Genomic DNA, 13,544 nt, shown 5'->3' with positions numbered 1-13,544 from the left:
CATAGTAAGACCATATGTAAACAAGACAAATGACATTTATTGAGCAAGTAGAAATTACAAGCGTGTATACAAATGCTAGCAATAGTGCACCTCTCTGCAAAATGCTGTGTGACATAGGTAGAGATTACTAAAATATTTTCTCTAGATTAAGCGCAGACCTACATCACATGTTAATGCCAATGTAATGAAAGACAAAAAAATCTACATCCACGATCCATCTCCACCACTCTGTGTTCAGTCTATGGTAGCATTGTACAGTCATCCTGATATTCATTCATGTCCACAAAGAGCAAAGAATAGATCTGCAGCAGTGTAGGCTATTGAATATGAAATATTTTAGGGAAAGTTATGAATACAAAGATATTTTTGACAAATCTACCTCACATATAAAGCACTACTTAAATAAACACTTTCTTCCTTTAAGGTTTATGAAAAATTGAGGCTCAGTACTGAGAGTAAAGCTGCTGCTGCAGCAGGTGTGACTCTCAATCCTCAAACAGTTCATCCAGCTCTTATCCCGCCAAATAATGGGAATCAGACACAGTGTGGTTATTTGTGTAAGAATATCTCAGACTCACCGTGTCTTATGAAAGGACAGTTTACTATGATTTCACATTTTAACTGAACATATTAGTCTAGATGTTACTGATAGGATGATGAGCGCAGTGAGAGGCGGAGCAGCATGGAGGACAGCAGGGAGCAGGGAGTGTTTACCGCCACGGTCCAGAAACGAAAGTGAAAGGAATTCCTTTCTGCAGAAGAGGCACGACTGGTTCTCTTTAATACAATCAAAGTTTGTTTCAGCTTGCAGCTCAAAAGAATTAATCACAGACACGGTGAGTGCAAATATTTAGAGGGTTTAAACAAAAACAACAAATAGGGGTGTTTGCCGGGTTTTATTTAGGCGAGTGCTGTAAGAATTTTAGTGAATTGCAGTAAAACTTTGTTGAAGTTATTTTCCTGGTAGTAGCAACAAAGGTCAAAGTGCATTTGAACTGCTGTTCAGTGTACACTGTGAAAAAGCAAGGGAAAGGGAATAAGAGTGTCCAACATTTGAAAATCTTCTGTAAACTCGAATGAATGGCAAAGCCTACATGTACCAGCATGCTCTTTGTGAAGGTCTCAACTGAAATATATTGAGGTCTTCGCATTTTTTTAATTTATTTTTTGTTGAATTCTTTTGCCATTGTTGTGCCGTAAAGTCTGTCTCATTGGGCCTCTTGCAAGAAGCACCGGCAAGAACAGATTTGTTCTTGAAATGCACGTGCTAGTGATCGAAGAATATTTGCGGCATTCATCAGTTTTCTCGTACTCAGAATTTCCTCGGACGAAATTCACGAGCGGTCCAGACCTGACGTATGTGTCATGAATAGATCATCTCTGCCTTTCTTCACACTTGTTTGACTTAGAATAATAATGTTTTAATCTGAATCAATTTGGAGTTTAAACATTATACCGACATTAACAAAATAAATATATAACTAAAACAAACTTAATGCAAAATTAATATTTTGTTTACCGTATTATCATCATCATGGCTGCCAATTTACAGAGAGGGTGTTTAGATTCATGATTTTTATTGGCATATTGTGGTGCAGCAGCTTCTACATTTCAGTAGTTTCTAGGAAACTTCGCTCACTGACATATTACAGACACCTGTCTTATGCAGTCTAATAACACTACACCCACACTTGCAGTCTTGAGTGCAAAAGTCCGCGTTCACGCACTGCCAGGTAGAAGGCAAGTGTGTCCCACGTCTGAAATACACTGATGCACATTCCTCCTAATACCAGTCCAGTAGTTGGTTGTAGTGTGTTTATAGGCTGGTTTTAGGACCAACAATAGTCACTTGACACAAAGAAGCTTATAAGTTGGATTCAGCATGAATATTATTATTCGTATCCAAACACTAAAGTATGACAGAACCCCCACAGATGGTTATCACCAAATATTAACAATTAATTGTTATATATCTGACACTGTCAAGATTAATATTAAATATCATATCCATATCAAAGATTTTGAGAAATATGTTTCATTCTTAAAAAATGTTATCTGACAGAAACCATTCGATATAATATTGTATTATGTCTTTTTAATGTTCAGTAAACCTATGTGCTTCTAGATAACTTGATTTAATTACTTTGTAATTCTCCTTTCAGCTCCTGAATGTGAGTTTTTTAACAGTCATCTGATCGTAACTGTAACACTGTCTGGTTGGTCCAACTCTTACTTCAACAAATTACATTAGCTTGATTGAGCCATATACAGTATTTGTATTTGTGTGAGTGACAGGATGTCCTATTAATCAAGATTGTCCCAGTGAGCTCTGATAAACCTCCACACTCTTGTGGTCTCAGCTGGCCACTGTGACAGTAGCCAGAAATACGTGACACATGTACATATAAATGTGAAATCATGCAGCTTGATGAAGAACACTAAGCAAGGACTTTTGGAAGTGATCTTATTAAGCACACTTTTTGGGGCCTATAGTGAAAAATTAGAAAGGGTTTGGAGGAAGTAGGAGTGAGTAAGGTTGATTTTTTTCCCCCTTTGGTCTTCTTTTTCAGATATGCTTGCTGCCAGCAGTTTTCTCTCTGAAGATCAGTTTCTATGTTCCATCTGTCTGGATGTGTTCACTTATCCAGTCACCATACCATGTGGACACAACTTCTGCAAGACCTGCATCACAGAACACTGGAATATTAATCTACAGTGTCAGTGTCCTGTGTGTAAAGATGTCTCTGACAAAAGGCCTGAGCTACGGGTCAACACATTCATATCTGAGATGGCTGCTCAGTTTAGACAGTCAGCTGTAAGGAAAACCAGCAGCTTCTCAGAGCAACAATGTACCAACACAGGAGAAGTTCTCTGTGACGTCTGCACTGAAACCAAACTGAAGGCTGTGAAGTCCTGCCTGGTGTGTCTGACCTCCTACTGTGAGACACACCTGGAGCCTCATCAGAGAATCCCAGGCCTGAAAAGACATAAGCTGATCGATCCTGTGGAGAACCTGGAAGACAGAATGTGTAAGAAGCATGATCGACCTCTGGAACTGTTCTGCAAAACAGATCAGATGTGTGTGTGTCAGTTCTGCACTGAATTAGATCACAAGTCACATGTCTTTGTGCATCTGATAGAAGAATATGAAGGGAAGAAGGTTGAACTGGGGAAAACAGAGGCTGGAATTCAGCATATGATCCAGAACAGACGACTGAAGATTCAGCAGATCAAACAGTCAGTGAAGTTCAGCAAGGAAGATGCAGACAGAGAGACAGCAGCCAGTGTGCAGGTCTTCACTGCTCTGATCCAGTCTGTTGAGAGAAATCTGGCTCAGCTCATTGACATGATTGAAGAGAAGCAGAAAACAACAGAGAAACAGGCTGAAGGCTTCGTCAAAGAGCTGGAAGAGGAAATCTCTGAGCTGATGAAGAGAAATGCTGAAGTGGAGCAGCTCTCACGTACTGAAGACCACCTCCAGTTCCTCCAAAGCTTCTCATCCCTGAACCCTGCTCCACCCACCAAAGACTGGACAGAGGTCAGAGTTCAGTCATCATATGAGGAGACTGTGAGGAGAGCTGTGGCTCAGCTGGAGGAGACACTTGATATAGAAGTGAAGAAGCTGTGCACTAATGTTGAGCTGAAGAGGGTCCAGCAGTATGCAGTTGATGTGACTCTTGATTCTGACACTGCAAGTCCCTATCTCATCCTGTCTGATGATGGAAAACAAGTCATATGTAGTGACATACACATGAATGTCCCAGACAATCCACAGAGATTTTCTGTTTGTAATGCTGTCTTGGGAAAGCAAAGTTTCTCTTCAGGCAGATTTTACTATGAAGTTCAGGTTAAAGGGAAGACTGAGTGGGATTTAGGAGTGGCTAGTGAGTCAATTATCAGGAAAGGAAAAATCAGACTGTCCCCTAACAATGGCTTCTGGACTGTATGGTTGAGAAATGGCAATGAGTACAAAGCTCTTGCTGGCCCTGGTGTGTCTCTCTCTCTGAAGTCGAAGCCTCAGAAGGTGGGGGTGTTTGTGGATCATGAGGAGGGTCTGGTCTCCTTTTATGACGTAGATGCTGCAGCTCTTATCTACTCCTTTACTGACTGTAACTTCACTGAGAAACTCTACCCATACTTCAGTCCCTGCAGTATTCATGGTGGCATAAACGCTGCCCCCTTGACCCTCACCTGTGCCACACAAATTTGACTAATCATTTGATTTCCTCTAGACAGTCAAGTCATTCAAAGGAATTCTCCTTAATTTAGTTATAGCACCTTAAACCTGATATACATCTTTTTATTGGCTGTCAGTAAGTTTCACTTAAAGGGCAGTCACCACCTGGAGCTCTTCACCCGCACAGGTTCCGTATTACTTTTTTCTCTACAAACCCATAGTTGGACTGGTACTGGTATGAATGGACTGCACCAAATTACTCAAGGTTGGTCTAATGTTTGTATAATGAATTCATTTGACTGTTGATGTTTTCCAGAGAATCAGTGTTGTAGCCAAAAACATATATCAGGACAAATATGCAATTTATTGTAGGGGTTCTGCATAGACTGTCCAATGAACAATATGATAAGCGATTGGCTATAGCTTTTGCTGTTGCCAAAAAGTTAATATTCAGTAAAGTACCTCATCCAGTCAAGACTGGTTAAATGCCCCGTTGAAAATTGTGAAAATAAAAGTCATTTACTTCAAAATTGGCACTCTCGATTATACTGATATATGGTCATCCCTTTTAGCATCCATGTCTTGAAGACTGAGAGAAAAAAAAATAGTCTTTGTACTGAATGTGTCATGTAAACATGATTTTTGAAATTTTTATTTATTTGTCCAACATTTCGGTATTTTGATTTCTATTTTGTATTGCTTAATTTGTTGTCTGTATTAGAAGGGTCACAAAGCTTTCACAGGGAGAATAAATACAAGAATAAATATTTAACTCCAATATCATGTTATTTGAGATTAGACGCCTGACTGTCTGTCATATTAATCAAATTACATGATGGCTGTAATGCTGCCAAACATGGTTTTAACTTGTAATGATGTTACATCCCTTCAGAAAGTTGATCAAATTTAATATTTATAGGTTTATGGACTGACTCTGACTCTTACTCTCTTTTAAACCACACACTAATCACATTATAAAGTTCATTTTGGTGTTGGTGTACATCTTTCCAGGCACTGCTTTATACTTAATGTCAGAAAGACACTCCCTTCACAACTTATATTACCAATAGTGGACTATGCTGATGTTGTTTATTAAAATGCTTCTAAAACCAATGTTCCTCTCAATGCTGATTTGTACTAGGATGTTCTTTTTTTATACACCATTGTACAATACTTGATACACTCAGATGACTTTTTCTTGATGCAAGATGTCAGTCTCAGTGGTAACAGATTATTTTCAAATGCATTCATTTTAACTATCCTTATTGCTTAAAACAATTCTTAGTTTTTTGTACTTCAAATTATTCACTAACTCGCTCTCTTTATGGTCCTATTTGTTTCTAAGGAGGCTGGCAAAATGTTTTTATGTTTAGGGTCCTTCTGATTGGAATAATCTACCTGTACATATCTGTTCTCTATCTGCATTTGGCTTATATAAAAATGTTTTGTTCTCTTATCTTATCTCTTAACAAATTACAATTTCAAGATACAGATTAAATATGAAAATGTATAGTTTGTCAGAAAATCAGTCAGACAATAATGCTTTCTGTGACTTTATACAATGACATTTCTTATGATAGTGTCAATCCCAAGGTTGTAACTCTTTTCTGTTTTTATTATTGAGTTTTGTTTGAGTATTTGAATATTATTTTTGTTATGTTTTGTTTGCTTTTTTCTTTTTGCATTGTTATGTTATGTATTATTGTGCCCTGTATTTTGTATTGTTTTGTTCTCTTTTTGTTTTTGTGAGTGTTTGTTTGGGACCCCTTGAATGTGAGATGATACATCTTTAGGGGTTTATCCTGATATAATAAATTTACTATACCTATAAGCTCTTTCATGCACAGCTGGATTAGCTTTTATACGAGGTGAGATACAGCCACAGTAGCTCCGAGGCTGCTGAGGGGCTTCAGCCCAGTGATTTCTCATGCAGCTTATGTTTTTACTGCTTTGTAAATGCTTAGAACAGACCACTGCTTCTGTCACATTAAATGTCCTCCTCACATGGCCAAGAGTCCATGGAGCCCCGCATGACAAAATGTGGTAAAAGGTTATCAGAAAAGTGAAAAATAGGGCTGAAAACATAAAATAGTATTAGTTAATTAAAAGTATTCTGCAGCCTTGGTGGATGTATGCTTTTTGGTGTTTTACTTAATGGCAGTTTTAAATAGACCTATTAAAATATTAAATATATAATGAAATTGTAATAATTAATCCTCTGACACTGCAGTTTTAAGGCTGACCTTTACTAAATATGTATTAATGAACTGTCAAGCTCCACATTCCCTATAGTTTTTTTTTTATACCGATGTAGGTGTTTGTATTGTGTTGTTCTTTTTTTTTTTTTTTTTACAGAAAAAGCTTTCTGTTTAACCCCGAATAAATGTACATTTCCTTTTATCCATGTTGATGTAATTCACTACATTAAATAAAATGAAAACACAAACAGTGACAATCATTTAAGGATCTGTTGGGAAAAAATACAAATAAGGCAAAAACAGATCAGGCATAGAGACAGTTTTATTGTCACAGCAACAGTGCAGTGAAACAACCAAGAAAATGATAGAAAAATAAAAAGAAAGGTGGATTTCTTTCCACCTGATAGAAGAAAGGTTGATGAAATAAGTAAAAAATGATTAAATTCAGGAAAGAATGCATAAAATGCACATACAGAAACCACAAAAGCCATATTTAAAATTTTCTTTGTCACTATAGAATTGTTTTTCCTTCAGAGCATGATTTTTCTCAAAGGAAATGGTGAGATATTGACTAAAAAATACAATAATTCTCAAAAATTATTGGTACAGTTCCTTATGGAACTTATTTATCAATTTATCTGCTTCTCTGCAACTAATAATGCATACTTTGTCTTTGATATGGTACAATGGATTATTACGCAGTCAAGAAAGATGTGTGGCCCTTTAAGGCAGCCTCCGGCTCCGTCTCACAGTTTAAACGTCACATGCGGAAGTATCAACATGGAGGACAGCAGAAAAGCTTCCACGAATTCACTTCTGAAAGATGGTAAAAACTGCTATATGAACGGTAGCGGCGGTGTGTACAGTATTGCAATGTGTTCTTCGACAGTTTTAAAACACATTATCAACAGCTTTGTCAAGTTTACACATCCGTCCTACTACGTACTACGACGTGTTTGTCCATAGAAGTGGCATTAACCGAAAACCTGTTTTTAAGCACTGGTTAATCATTTCTCTACTTCTCATTTGCAACTTACTCCTGTTGATATCATTGGTATAATTTGTAAATTACACTGATGGCTTAAACTAAGAGATTACGTTAACTGAGTGGAAGAAAGCAATAGAGAAACAGACAGGCTTTGTTTTAGCTGCAATACATCATAAGTCAAATATGTAGGAATAGCATGAACTTGTGAGTATGAGTGTGAATTCCTTGAACAATTTGAGGACCTGCTGCTGTGTTTGCAGAGTGCTATGCTGATTTCCTGGCAGAGGACTTTGATGTGAAGACATACACTGCCCAGGCTATTCACCATGCTGTCATCGCTGAGCAGCTGGCCAAGCTGGCACAAGGCATTAGTCAGCTGGACAAGGAGCTGCACAGCCAGGTATGTCCTCCATACACCACACTGCAGCCTGACAGGGAAGCTTTTAGTTGTGATAATGAAATAAAGCTTTCTGAAACAATAAGTGCTCCTGACACACTGCCTCAGAAATAGATTCCTTACTCAAATCTTAATATGAAACAGTGCATATTGCCATTAACTGCAAATAGTCAAGTCAGTTTTTATTTGTATAGCCCAATATCACAAATCACAAATTTGCCTCAGGGGGCTTTACAGTATCATACAGCAATACAACATCCTCTGTCCTTAGACCTTTGATTTGATTCTACGGAATAAGATATAGGAATGCAATCGAAGTGTGTACAGAATAGAACAAGAAAGAAAATTTACAGAAATACAGCAGCATGGAACAGGATAACAAAATTATAATGAATAATGTGATGTAGAGGACACCAAGCAGCTTCAGTTGCCACCAGAACAGAATACAACCTGAGTCATACGACCCCCATCACCATGGAGGAAATAACCTGCACACTGAATATTCTGCATTCAACTCAAAGCCACTCCTGGCACAGTATGAGCAAACAGCCTACTGGTACGGCTGCAACTAATGATTTTATAGATTTGATTTACTGATTATGTTTTTCACGAGTGGTTTGGTCTTAAAACATCAGAAAATGTTGAAAATGACAGTCACAATACCCTCAAGCATAAGGTGACGTCATTAAATGTTTTGTCCGACCATTAAATGTTTGGTATATTTGCTTGACAAAATGACTTTAATAATGAATCAATTACCAAATCAGTTGCGAATTGACTAATCATTGCAGCTCTCCTTACTGCTGAAAACTTTTGCCTCTCATACAAAGAATCTAGTAAATTTTGTCTGATAATATTAAAACAGTTTTTGTTGGTTGATGTGTTCTAATCATAACTACAAATGCATTACTTAACCTTAATGATATCTGTGTCTTTTTACACAGTTCTTTTTACTTTTCAGACAACTGTCACATAAAAAACACGGTTTTGCAAAACATATAACACAAGTACTGATTTCAAACATAGAGGTGGAACTAATTTGGGGTGTTTGGGGTTGACTCATGCCCTATGGGAGAATATGCAGAAGTACCAAGCGTTTGGCTCAGTAGTCACATGTAAAGGGACAGAGCAGGTTGGATACCGGGCATTAAGAAAAGCAGCTGTGATATGTGGTTGTGCAAATGAAAGGTGGGGAACTTTAAGGAGGGTGTGCAGTTGTGTACTTGTGATACATATTCTTATTGGTCATAGTGGACAACGTGAGGAGAGGAACCTTAACATGACCTGTGTGCTGCGCTCCTGCAGGGGGAGGAATCATGATAGGATGCTCTCTCCATATATTTATTTAGCATTTGTTTCTTCCAGGTGGTGGCCAGACATGAAGACTTACTGGCTCAGGCGACTGGAATAGAGTCTCTTGAAGGTAAAGTGACATTTTTTTTATAATTTACGCTACCATTATAACTTCAAGACTTAAATGAGCAGGAGCAACTTTAAGGATAACAGATTTCTTCCAGTGTTAAAGTACTGAATCAGTGTCTTGTAGACCATTTTACCTTGCATTAGTTTTTACATAGATTTCTTTTCCTTGTTGGCAGCCATCTGTTTCAGTTCATTTTAGTCCTCTACGCAATCGCAGACACTTATCACTTGACTCAGATAGGTCATTCATGACTAATCGAATCAAATTGTGAGAAGTGACAGTTTTTCAAAGTAGAGCTCCAACAATTAATCAATTAATACATTTGTTGATTGACAAAAAATAATTATAATTTTCTGGGTGCAGCTTCTCAAATGTGATGATTAGTGTTTTTTCCTTCTCATATATGATAGTAAATTGAATATTTCAATGTTTCAGACTGTTACTCAGACAAAACAAGCAACCTGAAGATATTACCATGGAAGCCAGTGGTTTCAATTCATGTCAGTGTACTATGAAAATGAACTCACACAGAACAACATGCTTGACTTTATTTTGTCAAAGATATGTCCTGGTTGTGTGGTAAATGTGCTGAAAACAGTTTGATTTGAACAGTCTGCCGGAATAATGCATTACAGTGCTATATTTTATTGCCTGTTTAACAGAAGTTACTGCTTATTTTTGTCACATCATCCATGTTTTCTTACTGTTTGTCCTCAGGTTTGGATTTTTATCACAACATACATGTTGTCAGTGTAATAATGCTCAGACACCAAGTGTAAAGTCTCAAATGTCAGACTTTTCAAGCAGCACATGAATGCACACTGGAATGTTTTGATCTTTGAACAGTATTACCAACCAATGATAATGTACTTTTGACCAAAGTAAGGCATTTGCTGAATTACATGCAAGACTAGTGATCTGTTATTGAAACGCTGCCTTTTCCACTATTGCAGTTCTTGGGTTTTACCACAAGAGTGTGCCAGCATTCCTCTGATGAAGTCTGCTAACAGAGCAGATCTTTAAATCAGTGTCGAAATGTACACAAGGAAATGAATTGTTGTTGTTTTCAGGGGTCCTCCAGATGATGCAGACAAGGATCAGTGCTCTACAGGCGGCTGTTGACAGGTAAATATGGTTTCCCATGGCCTCAGTCAGATTATATGTTTCATCATCAATATTTACACAGATATAGATTGAATTCGTGCCGGCTGTTTCACATTCATGCTTTGCAATTCCATGATTGTTTAGCTGATTTGAGTTCTAAAAAGTTATGTATGACACTTTAGTACATTTAAAAAATAAAATGTAGCATTCATAAATAGTGTTCAGTGCTTAAATCTACTAAAACAAGAATTTGCGATTCTCAAGTTCTTGAATTTTGCCCAGCTGAACTGTGTAATCTCAGTGATGTTTCTGATTAAGAGAATAATATTGATCTAAGGAACAGTCTAGTTCTGTTGGTCAGGTCCCAAACATGATGCACTGGACCTGGTGAAATAATACATATTGCAGCCAGCAAGTGCTGATGGAGTAGTTCATTAGTCAATCAACAGGAAAGTAAAGGCAGTTTTATTTCTGTAGCACAAAATAACAAATTCGCTCGAAGGGCTTTGCAATTTGTCCAGCATATCACAACCTCTATCCTTTATGATTGTTTAATGTCATTTATTAAGCAGAAATGTCACATATTCTATTTTACTACTTCACCTTTATCAACCTGCAATGGAGAACACTTGTTGGACAAAAACATGTCCAGGCCTTCATTAGTATTTTTGGAGAGGAAACCATTCAGAGGGAGGTGGAGTCAGTGGTTAGAATCTCAGCATCTGACAAAAATGTGGATGTAAAACACCACCAATCCATGCAGGGAAAAAAGTTAAAAGATAAAAGAACATAATATAAAAATGAAGGATCACAACATCCTATAATTGAAATGATCAGTGGATTAATTAATTAGTAAATACAGGAAATGAATTGGCAACAATTTAAAAAATCATTTAGAAATGTCAAAATTCAATGGTAAAAATTTTAGCCCAGCACTGCCCTGACTTCAGCATTAACGTGGAAGAAAATAAAATATCAGCTTCACTTCTTCCATTGTTGTTTGTCCCACAACTGCTTAATTCACTCACCTACCAAACAGTGCATGAACATTTGCAAAAAAGTAGCCTGTTCTGACATATATTGGAAATGTTGGTTTGTAAATTCAGATTATGGGAAAGTTACGGGTTGTTAAATTCCTTCTGTGGAAATATACTATCTGAGTTTTATTTGCATCTTCTTAATTCTTAGTTTGTTCTTAATGAAACAAACTATGCATGTCTTTGCAGGATAAGGACCAAGATTGTTGATCCGTACAACAAGATTGTTGCCAGGATCACCCAGCTTGCCAGACTGCAGGTATCACACTCTTCACCACACACTTCGTGATCATGGTCTTATATTAACTTTTCTGCGGCTGTGTGTGTGTGTGTGTGTGTGGCAGCAGCATCGAGTGGAGGTCATAGCACCCAGCTTGCTATACACAGAAAATCAATCAAGTTATCATTTGAGATAGCAGAAGAAATACATGACAGTTCTTTGCTTGGCAGTTTTACCAAAGAACATTGTTTAACATTTGTTACGAAGCTTTCCAAAACCCACAGAGAAATCGACACTGTGTAGGAGAGAGGTGCAACATTTCCCTATATGTAGGCAAGATATTTGTTGTGTGCAGAGCTCCAAGCTGCTGTGCGTGCAGCTCAGCGAGAACACTGGGCTGCACTTGTTTGTCTGTGTGCAGCCGAGGGAAATCATGATTAAATATTAATGAAACAGCCGCTTTTAAAAAGGTCAGTGTGATTCTGAGGTCTCTCTCCTGGGCTAATGGCTCTGTGTCACTCAGATTTGTGTGAGTGTGTGTGTGAGAGAGATATCATTCTCAGTCTTGTTTCTGGTCTGAGCCATCAGAATGAGCTGGACGTGACTCAAACAGCACCTGATCAGTCACTAGGGAATCCAAAGCCTCTGTCATTTTCCTCTCATGAACAACACAATATCTTTTTCTCTCTCCGCCTCAGATAATACACATGGACACACACTTTCTATGGTTACACTATGGCTATCACATGAAAAAAATCCAGTTCAAACAAATGAGAGTAGACACACAACTAGGGCTGCAACTAACGATTATTTTTATTCTTGATTCAATTGTTTTGTTGATAAAAAGTCAGGAAATAGTAAAAATGGTATTATAATTTCTTAAGTTACTTTCTAGTCCATAATGATGTCTTCAGATGTCTTGTTTTGTCCAATCAACAGTCCAAAGATCACAAAAAAAGCTCAAATCATCACATTTGAGAAGCTACAACCAGCAAATGTTTGGCATTTTTCCTTAAAAAAATAACCAAAATGATTATTCAGTTATCAAAATAGTTTCTTCCAACCGACTAATTGATTAATTGACTAATTGTTGCAACTCTATACAGAACTCTTGTAGCCTAATTCTAAGTTACGTTGTAGAATTGACAGTGTGACTGGAGGGACAGGCTAACAGCTTAGCCTCCACTAAATTAATTGATTTGAAGTGAAAAGAAATTGCAATGCAGGCTGATGAACAGTCAGAGTGACTTCAGATTCAGAAGTTCTGCTACTGCAAGGTAGCTCCATTTTTAAAAGTCAGCAAACAGCTTTACGTTTATCCTCCTTTTTTCCAACATCCAGAATTTAAATCCTCCACACAGGGCCAGCATGTAAGCCTGCATCCAGCCATGCTGTTACACACCTTTCCAAGGATCAGTATAATCTTAACAACACCACAGACATCATCTGAAGATGTTTTTGGCCATGCTAGCAGCATAGCTCTAAGGATGGCAATATCAGTCAGTCTGTCGGTCAGTCCATCACTCTGGTCCAGACTGAAATATCTATACAACTATTGGACGAATTGCTCTTATCATTTTGGGCGACTGTGGCTCAGGAGGTAGAGCGGGTCAAACCTCAAACTGAACCCCAAATTACTCCTGATGGCTGTGCCATCGGTGTGTTAATGTGTGTGTGAGTGATTAGTTCCTACTGATGTGATGTGATGGCAGCCTCTTCCATCAGCGTCTGAATGGGTGAGTGTGGCTTCTATTGTAAAAAGCGCTTTGAGTGGTCGGAAGACTAGAAAGGCACTATGTAAGTCCAGTCCATGTGTATTCAATTTTGTACAGACATTTTTGGTTCATGAGCAATGAATCCTAATGACTATGGTAATCCCCTGATTGTTTCATCTAGTGCCACCATGAGGTTCACATTAATGGTTCGGAAATATTTCAACCACTATTAGATGGATTGTTAATTGTAATTTGTACAGTTATTCCTGTTCCCATCAGGATGAA

The 13,544-nt window shown here is 37.8% G+C and overlaps 2 protein-coding genes across 4 annotated transcripts in view; both read left to right on the top strand.

Moving 5' to 3' along the window:
* The first annotated feature begins 731 nt into the window (after positions 1 to 731).
* LOC121890892 (E3 ubiquitin-protein ligase TRIM21-like) lies at positions 732 to 5,813 on the top strand. Of its 3 annotated transcripts, XM_042403516.1 has the most exons (3): positions 732 to 836; positions 2,163 to 2,171; positions 2,571 to 5,813. In XM_042403516.1, the coding sequence occupies exon 3, from the start codon at positions 2,573 to 2,575 to the stop codon at positions 4,208 to 4,210; it is 1,638 nt and encodes a 545-aa protein (XP_042259450.1). In that variant the 5' UTR covers positions 732 to 836; positions 2,163 to 2,171; positions 2,571 to 2,572; the 3' UTR covers positions 4,211 to 5,813. The 3 variants fall into 3 exon arrangements, with proteins under 3 accessions (XP_042259450.1, XP_042259449.1, XP_042259451.1); XM_042403515.1 differs by lacking the exon at positions 2,163 to 2,171; XM_042403517.1 differs by lacking the exons at positions 732 to 836; positions 2,163 to 2,171 and adding an exon at positions 876 to 1,356.
* A 1,329-nt stretch (positions 5,814 to 7,142) lies between these two features.
* cog5 (component of oligomeric golgi complex 5) overlaps positions 7,143 to 13,544 on the top strand; it is a 65,698-nt gene continuing 59,296 nt past the window's right edge. The window contains exons 1-5 of the mRNA XM_042403199.1: positions 7,143 to 7,201; positions 7,624 to 7,763; positions 9,126 to 9,183; positions 10,254 to 10,308; positions 11,514 to 11,583. Coding sequence (XP_042259133.1) covers positions 7,156 to 7,201; positions 7,624 to 7,763; positions 9,126 to 9,183; positions 10,254 to 10,308; positions 11,514 to 11,583 — 369 coding nt within the window. The 5' untranslated portion in view covers positions 7,143 to 7,155. The remainder of the gene's footprint in view (positions 7,202 to 7,623; positions 7,764 to 9,125; positions 9,184 to 10,253; positions 10,309 to 11,513; positions 11,584 to 13,544) is intronic.

Source organism: Thunnus maccoyii, chromosome 23 (assembly GCF_910596095.1).
Source record: "Thunnus maccoyii chromosome 23, fThuMac1.1, whole genome shotgun sequence".
Classification (NCBI taxonomy): domain Eukaryota; kingdom Metazoa; phylum Chordata; class Actinopteri; order Scombriformes; family Scombridae; genus Thunnus; species Thunnus maccoyii.
Note: the sequence above shows the minus strand (reverse complement) of the source record. Positions and strands in the feature narration are given on the sequence as shown.